At 36.9% G+C, this 13,084-nt stretch overlaps 2 protein-coding genes and 2 long non-coding RNA genes across 8 annotated transcripts; 1 reads left to right on the forward strand and 3 right to left on the reverse strand.

Annotated features, from left to right (window-relative positions):
* Nucleotides 1-335: 335 nt before the first annotated feature.
* LOC144200728 (uncharacterized) lies at nt 336-1,955 on the forward strand. Its single transcript, XR_013327183.1, has 3 exons — nt 336-526; nt 1,702-1,761; nt 1,850-1,955. It is a non-coding gene; the product is annotated as an uncharacterized LOC144200728 (long non-coding RNA).
* A 945-nt stretch (nt 1,956-2,900) lies between these two features.
* Nucleotides 2,901-5,232, reverse strand: LOC144200576 (uncharacterized). 4 transcript variants are annotated; one of them, XR_013327145.1, is made up of 7 exons: nt 5,115-5,226; nt 4,856-4,941; nt 3,648-3,928; nt 3,510-3,592; nt 3,365-3,447; nt 3,145-3,309; nt 2,901-2,971 (listed from the first exon to the last, which is right to left on the reverse strand). It is a non-coding gene; the product is annotated as an uncharacterized LOC144200576 (long non-coding RNA). The 4 variants fall into 4 exon arrangements; XR_013327146.1 differs by having other exon boundaries at nt 2,901-3,089; XR_013327148.1 differs by lacking the exon at nt 3,648-3,928 and having other exon boundaries at nt 5,115-5,232.
* A 901-nt stretch (nt 5,233-6,133) lies between these two features.
* Nucleotides 6,134-9,382, reverse strand: LOC144201034 (ceramide synthase-like). Its single transcript, XM_077723469.1, has 5 exons — nt 9,132-9,382; nt 7,816-7,899; nt 7,522-7,738; nt 6,885-6,980; nt 6,134-6,768 (listed from the first exon to the last, which is right to left on the reverse strand). The coding sequence occupies exons 1-5, from the start codon at nt 9,365-9,367 to the stop codon at nt 6,508-6,510; spliced, it is 894 nt and encodes a 297-aa protein (XP_077579595.1). The 5' UTR covers nt 9,368-9,382; the 3' UTR covers nt 6,134-6,507.
* An 862-nt stretch (nt 9,383-10,244) lies between these two features.
* On the reverse strand, nt 10,245-13,082 carry LOC144200224 (TLC domain-containing protein 3A-like). Of its 2 annotated transcripts, none has more exons than XM_077722224.1 (5): nt 12,764-13,082; nt 12,348-12,431; nt 11,102-11,321; nt 10,922-11,017; nt 10,245-10,722 (listed from the first exon to the last, which is right to left on the reverse strand). In XM_077722224.1, exons 1-5 carry the CDS (start codon nt 12,913-12,915, stop codon nt 10,459-10,461), a joined length of 816 nt encoding a protein of 271 aa, XP_077578350.1. In that variant the 5' UTR covers nt 12,916-13,082; the 3' UTR covers nt 10,245-10,458. The 2 variants fall into 2 exon arrangements, with proteins under 2 accessions (XP_077578350.1, XP_077578351.1); XM_077722225.1 differs by having other exon boundaries at nt 12,657-13,082.
* Between the last annotated feature and the right edge of the window lie 2 nt (nt 13,083-13,084).

The raw sequence follows: 13,084 nt of genomic DNA on the forward strand, positions 1-13,084 counted from the left end.
AGGTTAGTTTGAATTTATCAACCCTGAGTCAAAGTATTAAAAGGCTGATTGGTTAGTCAGAATGTGGGGTGTTCTCCCGAGGCCTGTGTGCATACCTGTCTATCTCTGCCGTTAACTACCCTTATAAATGATTATGATTTCCCGTACAAAAGTCGGTGTACGGCGTACATGATTTGAAATGGTAAAAAAACGTCTAAAATACGTATAAAACATACAAGTTGACAGGTATTCTGTTTTATAGCATCAAGACCACACAACTCATGACTATTGTTCGTCATCTTCTAAACATAGATGGGTTGGGAGGACAACGCATCTCTTAGGGGCGCGGTATGCAACTCAACATCTTTTCCACTTTCAATGTGACGGGACAATATGGGCGTGGTTACGCCGCAATGTGACGGGACAATATGAGCGTGGTTACGCCCATTGTCGACGTAGAAGATTTACTAATTGAGTGCATGCGCAGTAACTTCCTTTTGGATCGCTTTTCCCACGCTCGATGGCGGATTCGCACGCCAACGAGGAGGTAAGGAATTGAGCAATTCACTGGCCTAAATGCGTTTTTATCACGCGATCGGGAGATTTTTCAGCAATGATTTGAGCCCCAAAACGCCAACAAATCTCTTAGTTTAATGCCAGGTTTAACGCACCGTCGACAATTTAAGTATGGGCTTCTTTTCTCGACCGTTTTTTTTGCCACATGTTACTAGTCAGCATTCGTGTTGGCGTCACGATTCGACTTAAGCATGTTCTCCGTTTTCTCTCCATTATTGAGTCGTGTAGCAAGACTTTACATTTAATTAAACAACGCATGACATCAACCGATAGTTTCCTGGGTAAGTTTTCACTCTAGTATACAAAATTTAAGCCAACTTTCTCCAAGCTCACCGGTGTCAAAGTAGTGGTCCGGGGGGCAAATCTGGCCCATCGTGTCATTTTGTGCGGCCCGTAAAAGTAAATCATGAGTGCTGACTTTCTGTTAGGATCAAATTTAAATGAAGATTGTACATGTATATTATATTACCCCATCTTCCCCTTTTTAAAATCAATACTTGTATTTTTTTAATCCATTTTTGACTTTTTGTCTTAAAGTTAAAAAAAACATTGTAAAATCTAAAAATGAATTTATTTTAAAAATGTTTTTCAGTGCTAATATTGAACATTTCCCCCAAAATATTTTGTTTCCTTTTGAAATAAAAAAAACAAATTATGACAAGATATTTTCCCTCATGCAGAAAAAACGAGCTCAAACATTTGTTTTAGATCTATAAAAAAACTGAATATTTAAGGATTTCGATGCAGTTTTTTTAATCCAATTTAAATAGAAAAAAATATCTAACTATTTCAAAAATATCAAATCAAGTTGACCTTATTGCGGCCCGCAAACCAACCCGAGTTTGACACCCTTGTCTTAGCTGTTAACCTCAGTCTGTATATTGAATGGCCTTGTCTGGAAAAGGGGAAATCGCACTCACTAACTTATTTTCATTCTTTATCTTGATTGTTTATTAAGATTCTTGTAAGATTTCTCAATGCTGTAATTGGTTGGCAACCCCCAAATGCCTTGGTTAAATCAAGTTTTCACTGTTTAGCATCAAGATAAAACTACTTCCATTAAAAAAAACTAAGCCTACCTGTTGAATCTCCAGGTTGTATATATGCTAACTTGTGCTTTTTTGTGTGCAATTTTTCTCTGTTTAGCACCAAGATGCAACTTTCTGTGTGCCTAGATTACAGAAGGGGAGACTGGGACTGATCAAGGTAAAACTTACCCCCACAAAAAAAAAAAAAGTTGTATCTCCAGTCTCTTATATATTCTAATTTTTGCTATTTTTCTTGCACGCAACAGGCCTGAGGAATCTTGGTTCCCCACTTGAAGATGTCTCTCTTGCATCATATGGAGTGTCTGTATTTCTGAAAATCCAAATTGAATAAAAGCCTAACTTATGTTGACATTTCACTGGCCATTCATTTCCACAGCTTTTTGACTAGATCTTTAAGGTAAGAAAGTTGTCATTTAATGTTGGAACAAGAATTCTAAGTGTTAATCCCCCCAGTTATCTTCTAAGTGTTAACCCCCCAATTTTCTCTAAGTATTCATCCCCCCTTTTCCAGATTTTACTTTCTTAGTATTTATCCCTCCTTTTTTAAAGATTTAGTTTTCTAAGTGTTTATCCCCCTGCTTTTTCCAAATTTTATAATCCAAGTCTTTATCCACTGCTTTTTTAAAAATTTTATGTAAATATTTATCCCCGTTTTTCCAAATTTTATTCTAAATGTTTATCCCTGCTTATTTTTAAAAAAATATTCTGTTTACCCCCCTGCTTTTAAAAATAATTCAGTATTTATCCCCCTGCTTTTTTTATTTTCTAAATGTTTATCCCCCTTTTTTTTTTTAAATTTTATTTTCTGTGTTTATTCCCCATTTTTTTTTAAATTTTATTTTCTAAGTGTTTATTCCCCCTACTTTTTTTAAATTTTATTTTCTAATGTTTATCCCCCATTTTTTTTTAATTTTATTTTCTAAGTGTTTATTCCCCCTGCTTTTTTTAAATTTTATTTTCTAAGTGTTTATCCCCCATTTTTTTTTAATTGTATTTTCTAAGTGTTTATTCCCCCTGCTTTTGTTAAATTTTATTTTCTAAGTGTTTATCCCCCATTTTTTAAAACAAAAAATTTCTAAGTGTTTATTCCCTGCTTTTTTAATTTTTTTTTCTAAGTGTTTATTCCCCCTGCTTTTTTTTAAATTTTATTTTCTAAGTGTTTTGCTGTTTAACTTAATCTGCAGATGAATGTTCACATTTTCTAAGTATTTTTAAGTTTAAATGTTTACTTGTAAATAAATTTATGAACTCTAATTGTGACTTGTATTTTTTTGTTAGATAAAGACAACACATGCATACATTTCAAAGCTTTTATTTTGAAAAACTTGAATAAGATGAAGTAATTCCTCTAGTCACCAGCAGGAAATCTGGTAAAACAGGAAATCAGCTTTTATTTTGAAAAAGTTTGTAGATAGGTTCCCGCTGGTGTTACAGCATCGTAAAAAATCGAATCTTCTCCACCCCCTGGTGGAGAAGATTCGAAAACTGAAACGGGGGGGTTAGTACACAGTTAGTTGAAAAAACAATGGGTAGGGCTCACCTTTTATTTTGAAAAGATGTAGCAGTTCCTCTTGTCACCAGCAGGAAATCCAGAAAATAAAAGCTCCAGCTTTTATTTTGAAAAAGTTCATAGACTGGTTCCCGTTGGTGGTCCAGCATCGTAAAAAATGAAATCTTCTCCACCCCCTGGTGGAATTCATGAAAACTGAAAAAGGGGGAGGGGTTACTACACAGTTAAAAAAACAATGAGAAAGGCTCACCTTTTATTTTGAAAAACTTCATAGATTGGGGGCCACTGAGCCTATCTGTTCATAGGGAGAAAACAGGTCCCCTCTGGTGGATTCTGAAAAACAAAAAAGTGGGTCAATACACAGAGTTGGATAAAAAACAATGAGAAGGGCTCACCTTTTATTATGAAAAACTTCATAGATTGAGGGTCACTGAGCCTATCTGTTCATAGGGAGAAAACAGGTCCCCTCTGGTGGATTCTAAAAAAGTGGGTCAATACACAGAGTTGGATAAAAAACATTAGGAAGGTCTCACCTTTTACTTTGGAAAAAAAATGCAGATTGATGGTGCCCTCTAGTGGAATTTTGAAAAACAAAAAAAGAGGGTCAATTCACAAGGTCTTACCTTTTATTTTGAAAAAGCTCAGGCAGAACAAATCTGAGTTTTTCAAAATAAAAAGACCTTGGAAATGTTTTTTTATGTATTGACCCCCTTTTTTAGTTTTTCGAGGAGCAGGTTTAATGCCCATGTCGAGATAGGCTCAGGCAGAACCAATCTCGACATAGACAGGAAACCTGGTCCCCCTCAGGTGGATTCTGGAAAACAAATAAGGGGTCAATACACAAAGTTAAATGAAAAAAAACTCTGATTGGTTCTGCACATGGGCAGGAAACCAAAAAAAGAGTGAAGGCACAATAGATTTAAGTACAGACTAGCACCAAACCGCAAAATTTGACAAGACTACCTCCTACATTTAGCTTTTTTTTCTATAAATCATCAAAAGGCAATATTGGACAGTCTGCTACAGAGACTAAAAAACCATACGTCTGTTTTCCTCCACGAAAATATATCAGAATCTTGATCATATGGTGGGACATTTGAAAACTGGACAGGGGCCTACAAGGTTAAAATAAAATCCTACTTCTGCCTCAAGTTTTCAGTCAATTATTTCAAATCCATTCATTCTTTAAAAAAATATACAAAGAGCTTCTGTTTTTCTCATTATGCTTAAATGAGTCAAAAATGACACCCGCACTATTGTTAAATAAATCTGTTTTGTCAAAACCACATTTAAAACTAATATGAAAAAGGTCCAAGCCCTGAGGCCTTTAAAAAAAGTTAAGGGTCTGAAAGTTTATCATTTATTTATGTTCAGTTCCACTACATGGCAGGTTTTTTTTTAATAAATTCAGAAAGATGTGAAAAGCCGCGGAAGCTACTCCTTCACTTGCCACAAGAGTATTTTTTTTTAATTTACTTCAATAGGGATGAGCCTACTTTAAGGTTTATCATTTATCACAGCCATGTCTGGTCTACATTAACCGCGATAATCGAGGGATTACCGTTTATTCCTCACACATCCACTAATGACTTGTGTGGGTGACTTATCCACAGTATTATTATTTTTTTTAAAAAATTGAATGTATCATGATGAAAATCGAGCCAATTGCGCAAAGCCCTGAACGCTGGCGTTTAAATATTACACAGATAGAGAAGACCGGAACGATTTAGAAATGACTCACTTTGTTATGGCGTCGACAAGCTGCTCCTTTCGGGTCGTTTTGGCCACATTCTTGTTGTTTGCCAGCAGTCAGTGCTCTTTGAGGTCCTGAAACACACAAAGGAATTATTTCTTTTTTAAACCGAGAGCGATCGGTAACGCAATGTAGCCAATTTGTTTGCAAACATTTTGCCGTCTGCACACACATGGGGCTACATCACGTCAACAAACCACTCTTAAGACGAGAACTGGGGCTTCGAAATCCCCAAACGACAACGTACCAAATGTGCAGCATCGTCCCGTGAGAAGTTTGGCAGGATTTCGTCGGCAAATCGTCACTTTTGAGCTGCTCTGCAGTACACGCATGCACGGACGCACGCCCGTCCTCTTTCCGGGATCATCAGCGAGTTTAGCGTCTGACGTCGGCTATTTGAACTCTGGCCTCGGCCACGCCCATTAAAAAAAGGACACATCAGAAATATATATATTTTTTTCATAATAACGTGCATTAGTCAGTATATGTTTGTGTGGATAGGGCTGCAAATGCTTTTTTGTTGGACTTTAATATTTAAATGATAAATACATTGTTTTCATAATAACACGCATTAGTCAATGGGTGGGGCGAGGGCGGGGCTGTAAATACGTGTAGATTGGGCTTTCATACTTCCAAAAATACATTGTATTCATCCTAACGTCTGTGGGGGAATCTGTAAATACTTTTTGGTTGGGCTTTAATCCTTTAAGATATAGTAGTATTGCACATTATGAACACTGTGATGACATGCACTTTGCTGTTTTTTTTACTTCTAGACATTTCAATGATACTTCATTCCTGTCAACCTCTGCCGATAACTGCCCTTATAAATGATTATGATTCCCCGTATAAACCCCCCCAAAACCGTACAAACACCGCACGACGCATGTTTACTCGCGGTAACTCGTTTCTTATTATGTGGCTTCCACGATATTTACTCTATGTATATCTACGCGTGCGCAAGTCATCCTTTATCGATATTGCCGTACGCACCGCTAAAAAATACATACGATGGGGGATAATTTTTTGCTGGTATACCGTGACAATAATAACGATCGATGACAGTAGCGTCGTTGGCAACCAGTCTACGAAACTATCTGAATTTTAGCCAAAACGGTCTTGTTGAGATCGGTTTTCATAAATTTTGGCGATTTAAAATAAAGAAAAAATAATGTCCCCGTACAAAAGCCGGTGTACGGCGTACATGATTTGAAATGGTAAAAAAAAACGTATGAAATACGTGTAAAACGTACAAGTTGACAGGTATGTGTGCTCCAGTTTCCTCCCACATTCCTAAGACATGCATGGTAGGCTGATTGGACATTCTAAATTGCCCCTAGGTATGAGTGTGAGCGAATGGTTGTCTGCTGTTATTTGTGCAATCAAAAATGCCAACAAATCGGCTACTTTAATGCCAGGTTGAACTCAGTCGAAGACACTTTCCATTTGACTTAAATAGTATGCTGTCCGTTTTCTCTCTGTTATTGAGTCATGTTGTAAGACTTAATTTAATCAAAAAAAGCCCGGGAAGACTGGGAACTATTCAATGTACTTTCAATTACATTTTAAACACAATTATGTATAGAGCAAACAAATTATAAGAGCCGCTGCTGATCTTTGCTCAAAATCACTTACAATCTTTAGTTTAATTTCTTATGTCTGAACACTCGCTGGGCTTTCTTCAGCTGGAGGTAAAACCAGTAGATCTGAGGCACTAGGATAGCCAAGTTGCCAACATTACAGTGCCAAGGCAGATGGGATGGCACTTTGTGCAATGGGATGTCAAAATCCTGCCCATATTTCCAGTACATGTAAGGGAAAATCAAGATCCTGCAAATCATGAATGACACTAGTAGTAGGATGCTGTTGATCTTGTGCAACCTGGTGTTTGCGAGGCCCACCTAAATCCAACAAAAAAGAAGAAAGAATTGTGATAATGATTGTTTTTAAAAACTCAGTTGAGTTGAAGTTAACCCATCAAATCTGTTGTGCCAGATGTCGTGGATCGGTGGCGTACCTGGACAATAATCTTTGAAATGGCGACAAAAGCCACGCTAAGTTCTGTTATGAATAAGCAACCGATGAAAAAATCTCCCAATCCTCGCCGAAAAAACTGAAAACCATGCATAAAACACACGTTTAGAACATAGACCAATAGATAGATTAGTGCCTCTACTTACAAATGCTTCAACTTATGAACTTTTCAAGTTACAAAACACTTTGATATATAAATTATTGTTCCAAAATACAATCATTTGTGCAAGTTACGAAACATACATTTACACGAGGAGCGTCACATGACCAAAATGATGATTGCATATTTGACCTGAGGTGTTTTCAATTTGTTATTGTTTGGTTTGGTGTTGTGACATGATTTTAATGGCTTAATAAATAGTTTTCTTATAGTTTCGCTGTTTTCCATACTTACATTTGCATACATATTTGATTTTTTTTTAAATATGTATAATTATATCATTTTTAAAAGGTATATAGTGGCTAGTATTAAAGATTATGGAACAAATTATGTTATGTCAATATAAAATGCTGATCTATTTAGGAAAAATCCAAGTTACGTAACAAAATCTGGAAGCAATTTGTAACAATTCATAAGTAGAGGCACCACTAAATTGTATGGCGGCACACTCAGATCTTACCACGCCAACAGGTAAGAAAATACCAAGCACAGCCAAGTGATGAAGGACAGTCAACCAATAGCTGGAGACGAAACCCTTGAGTGTCTTCAGAGAGTGTGTGTTGTACACGGTATTCCCTCTGAGCCTGTGCGTATGGTAATGGCTCATATATGAGGCATAAAGGTCGATGGCAGAATATGGATATCCAAACACCATAAAGCTGGTGAGCACCCAATGACTGAGGACGGTGAGAATAATTTAGGAGAGTTATTTGACCATCATATGGGTTTAAAAACAATGTCGACTTGAGGTTACCTGTCTCGCATGACGTCCTTACATGACGTCACTGTGATGATTCCAGCTGTGGTGGCAAGGGATGCGTGTATAGCATCGATCAGCCTGAAAAAAAGCAGTGACTACTTTAGCATAAACCCACAATGTACTGTGTTAGCACTATTGCATTTTTTCTGATTACTTTTTACTTTGGCTTACTACATGTAAGGCTAATTTTGGAGGATATTTTGTCCTTAAAAAAAAGCCTCCACATCTTCGTTTTTTTCTGGTCAAAGCCTCAATGTGTAAATACAACTACAACAAAAATGAGTATAGGAAAATATATATTTATGTGTATTATTAATTCATTTATAATTATGGATTTAGAAGTCATTTTGTCCCAGTCGTTCTTTTTCAGTCATTAGTTTTTGCAATTTTAATGTAGAAAACCACTTGAAAATTAATGATCTGTGGCTGTTGAAGAGAAATATTTCTTATGATCACATGCATTCTTTTATTGTGTTCAATAATGTGTATTTGTCGGTAGGTTATTTATCCATCATTTAGTCTGTAGCCAGGAAGCCTGTGAACTTTATGATCTTCTATTATCTGTTTTAACAAGACAAGTTTTTTTTACTTGACGTTTTATTACCTGGGCAGGGAGGGGACCCCTAAGGAATGTGTTGGTTTGAAGCTAGTTGTTAAAACCTGTGAGCACAGATTGCATTTTCTTTTTTTTTTTCCATCTCCTTTTTGGTAGTCTTTTTAAACATTGCACACTTTTGTTACATCCACTGGGAATAAGCTCGTTTTTTTTGCATTTATATTCTGTCTCCTAATTTTTTTTTAAAGAATTTGCCAATAAAACACTTTAAAAACTTCCTTGTTCATTGCAGCACACACATAGAATTCCAACTTTTGCAATGTCTTGATAAATGTATACACACAATTATCGAAAATGTATTTTTTTAATAGGAAATAGCATTTGCAGGGTACACTAAAATTATTTAGCAATTTTAAAACTTAATTTCGCAAGATTATCTCTCGGGGCAAGTCAATGCACTCCAAAACTGCATGTTATATTATTATATAGTAGATTATTTCACATTTTAAAGGGTAGGGGGTCTCAAATATCCTGCAATTCTGCAATAGGAAGTGATTTTGCAAGTGTTGTTTACAAATAAAACATTTACTAAGGTACACCGAGAGAGCCCATCCCAGTTCATTATTAAAGGTGGGACACAACAAAAATGACTACACACAAGGTATAATGCATGCCTTAAGTTAAAGAAATATATTTTTTAAAAAGCGTGCATGAAATGACGTTAATGAAATCGAGCATGAAGTGACTGACTGACCTTTCACTGACTATCAACACATCTGCGTCACTCCAGCGTGTGAAAGTCAACTTGAGCACTTTTTTGAAGCCGACATAAAGCGCAGCAAATGTGACGGCTCCACAAGCCAACGTTTTAAGCATAATGGTCGATGGATTCGACAATGTTGGATTCACAAACAATACAACGAGCGTTTGCAACAGTGTTGCGACTTGAGATGGTAAACGCGTGTGACGTAGGAGGGGCAGGAACCACATGTTACTTTTCACAATAAAAGGCGACTAATACTACTATCATTCTTTCTAAATAAATAGAAATTGCAGCAATGTTCTACACGGCAACACTGGCGAAGAAGTTAGATACAAACATGCAAAATTTAAAACTATGAGAATCAAAGAGCTACATCTTACATCAGAAGATGCATAAAAAATCCAAACTGCCAATTTTTTTTAAAATATGTAACTGTTTTTAATGGGCCCTAATGAATTTGAGTGTTTTAAGAGAGAATAAAAATAAGAGAAAACACCAAACGAGGCAAAGGGCCACAATATATAAACAAAATATGATAAGCAAAGAGCCGCATCCGACTCGAGAGCCGCATCTTCGCCAATTCTGCATTTTCAATACTCACCACACAACCAGAAAAAAAAAATCATGAAGTAGTCCCATTGACTGCTATTGCAGCTATAGATATTAAATCAATTTGGACTAAAAAGATATCTGCCAAATTCCCTTGTCATAATGGATTGGACGACTATAGTCGTCAATGGCAGTGAACATGATCACTCAATATCACCCTTCCTAGTTTAAATGGATTTGATGCCAACAACTGCGCCGAATGATTATTGGGTACAAGCAAGGAAATAAACCAGAAGTAGAATATTATTAAAGTGATATATTTACACCATTGTAACAAATTTTAAAGAAAAGTGAAATAAAAAAGTCAAGAAAGAAAATACCAACCAAGAAACCTTAAAATCATCAAACTACATTTTTTTAAATATAAAACCGACCATCACAATTTCTCCAGAAATTGCATTTCCTACATTTTTTCTTAAAAATCAAACAATACTTCCCAGTGATTTCACAGATTTAAAACAATCATAAATAAAAGGTGTTACCTTCAAGTCAGCATCAGATTCTTACATTCCTTTTAATCAGAAAGTGCAGTGCTTGTTGTAACAGAAAAACAAACCAGCAGTGCTTAGAAAGGTTTACAGCAATATTAAGTGCACGCCTGTCTTTACTGTAAACTGGTTATCGCTTTTATTTTTTATTTTCTTAGTTTTAAGAATAGTTTGTGCGTATCTAAAGACGTTAAGGGCCAAAAGGTGTGTTCCGTTTTGCATTAAGTGACTTTCCTATGTTTATTATATGTTCTCTTAGCTTTCTTCACCAGGAGGTAAAGCCAGTAAATCTGTGGTGCCAGGACAGTAAGGTTACCCGCATTGCAGTGCCAAGGTAAAGTGAAAGGCACTTTGTAGACCGGCATGCCGACCTGCCGCGCATACATCCAGTACATAAAGGGAAATATCAGGATCCGGCAAATGAAAAACGTCAAGAGGAGTAAGATGCCGTTGATTGTGTGCAGTCTAGTGTGATCAAGGCCCATCTAGATCCAAAAAAGAAGGGTAGACCCGGTCAGATTGTCAAAATACAACTCAATTGAGTAGACACATTTGGATTATACAGTAATACCTCGTTTGTGGCAGACCCAAATCAGTGAATCAGTGAAGTTGTGAGGTATTACTACTGTGCTCACCCACGAAAATCATATAAACTTGTCTTTTAGCAAATGGTGTGTTGTGTACCTGAATGAGGACTTTTCCCATGCAGAGAAAAGGTGTGCTGAATTCAGCGATGAAAAAGCATCCGAGGAAGAAATCACCCAGTCCTCTTCGGAGAAACTGACAAACCAATTGCAGAAATAAATTGGCTTGAGTGTACAAGACAAAGAGTCCAATCCTGTGTTCCAAACATTACATTCCTACCAGAGCGATGGGCATGAAAACCAGAACCAGGGTCAAATGATGGAGGATGAGCAACCAATCCTTGGAGAAGAAATTCTTCAGTGTTTGTTGACTATGGCTGTTGTACATGCCGTGTTGACTTTGTCGCCTCTGAAAATGGTAGTGACTCAGGTACATGGCAATGATGTCAGTGGCCATATAAGAAGAGCCAAATAACATGAAGTTATTGACCAGCCAGTGACTGGACAGGGCGAGAGGAATTTGATTAGTGTACAATACCATAGACTCCCACAGACATCATTAGATTAAAGTCACAACAGTGTCTTATAACTATTATTTTCTGGACTATAGTATGTCAAACATTTTTTCTTCTCACTTTAGCTGGTCCTGAGACTGATACTAACTTGCAGCATCTCTTAAAAGTCTGGAATTGGACATGCGCTTAACTCAAATCATTGAAAAACACCTTGGAGGGCAAAATTTGGTCACTGCATTGAAGTAATAAGAAAAAGCTGAGAACTAATGTGGATACAGCAATGCTGGTAAAGCTCGAGTAATGATAATGTCGATGAGCTAAACATTATCCAAAACTATGAGTCAAAAGCTTTCTGCATGCAATGAAAGTTGAAGAAAAGAGACAAAGTGGCCATTATATAGCTGAAGTGCTGCAACCTTGCTGCTAAAATAACTCTTACACTGACATAAGATACATTGGCGGGCGTTGAAAATCGTTTCGACAGTACGTTTTGCAACTATTCACTTCTTTTGAATGGCTCCATTGTTGTTTAAGTAATACTAGTGAGTCAGTAACTGTCTACTTGACAAAGAAATATGATAGCAGATATATTTTCCCCAAAAATGCTTATTTAAGACCATTTTTGATTTGTGCGACATTGGCAAAATACAAACACTGATTTAAGGGACAGGTTAACCTGAACTTGTGTGCAATGGAACCTTCTAAATCGACTACAAGCATTGCATTAAGATTACGGTTCTAATTACTGGCTTTTCTACAACTGCCTGTTAAGCAATTAAGCCCTTTTTTGTCCATAAACAACCCTAATTGTTGTTTCTAACCCAGAAAAGCAGGTCCAACCAGTACTTGTTTAACTTGAATACAAGAGGGGAGTATTATTCCTCTTTTTGTCACATAGTATTCAGTCTCTTTTACATTTACCATTTAAGAAAACAGATTATTTGTTTGCTTTTTTAATGCGACTGAGGAGGTTCCTTTGAATTATATTCATATCATATTACCTTCAATTACCTGTCAGTCATGACATTCTTGCACGATGACACAATTGCAATCCCAGTTGCAGTAGAAATGGTGGCATGGATAGAAGAAACAATCCTGGAATGAGTTATCCAAAAGTCAACTTCATTTCAATGATAACACTTAGTTTAGGACATGACTATCGGCAAAATCGTTTTTATTTTTTAATTTGCAGGTCAATTCTTACAAACAATGTTTGATCATGTTGCCACGAATGTGAACTGATTGCAATCACTGAGCAAGGTGGCTCCTAGGGACACCTGCTGCAGGGATTTTTATTTCATATTTTTAACTACGACTAACCTTTCGCTGACTGTCACCACATCCGCGTCGTCCCAGTGTCTGAAAGCCAACTTGAGTAGTTTTCCTAGCCCGTAAAAAAGGCCAGGGAACACCACGGCACCACTTACCCAGGCAGTAAGCATGATGAGCGGCCGCCGAGTCGCACTTTCAGCCCATGCGACCGACCATAGGAGCGAAACTGACACATAGACTTTTTCACAAGCCTAAAAAAAACATACACATGCTGGTTGCTAAGACACGGCAACCGCAGTTCCGCCATATTGGAGATGGCAACAGACTGTAAGCAATGTTGTGAAACTGACTGAAAATCACCAACGATTCTTTAGCCACCTGCAATATTACGTCAATTGCCTAGGCGAGTCTACAATAGGGATGTCTATGGCATAAATCCTTCACCTGTACTTCCGTGTATTTCATTTTGTTTACAT

This window comes from Stigmatopora nigra, chromosome 8, assembly GCF_051989575.1.
Source record: "Stigmatopora nigra isolate UIUO_SnigA chromosome 8, RoL_Snig_1.1, whole genome shotgun sequence".
Taxonomy (NCBI): domain Eukaryota; kingdom Metazoa; phylum Chordata; class Actinopteri; order Syngnathiformes; family Syngnathidae; genus Stigmatopora; species Stigmatopora nigra.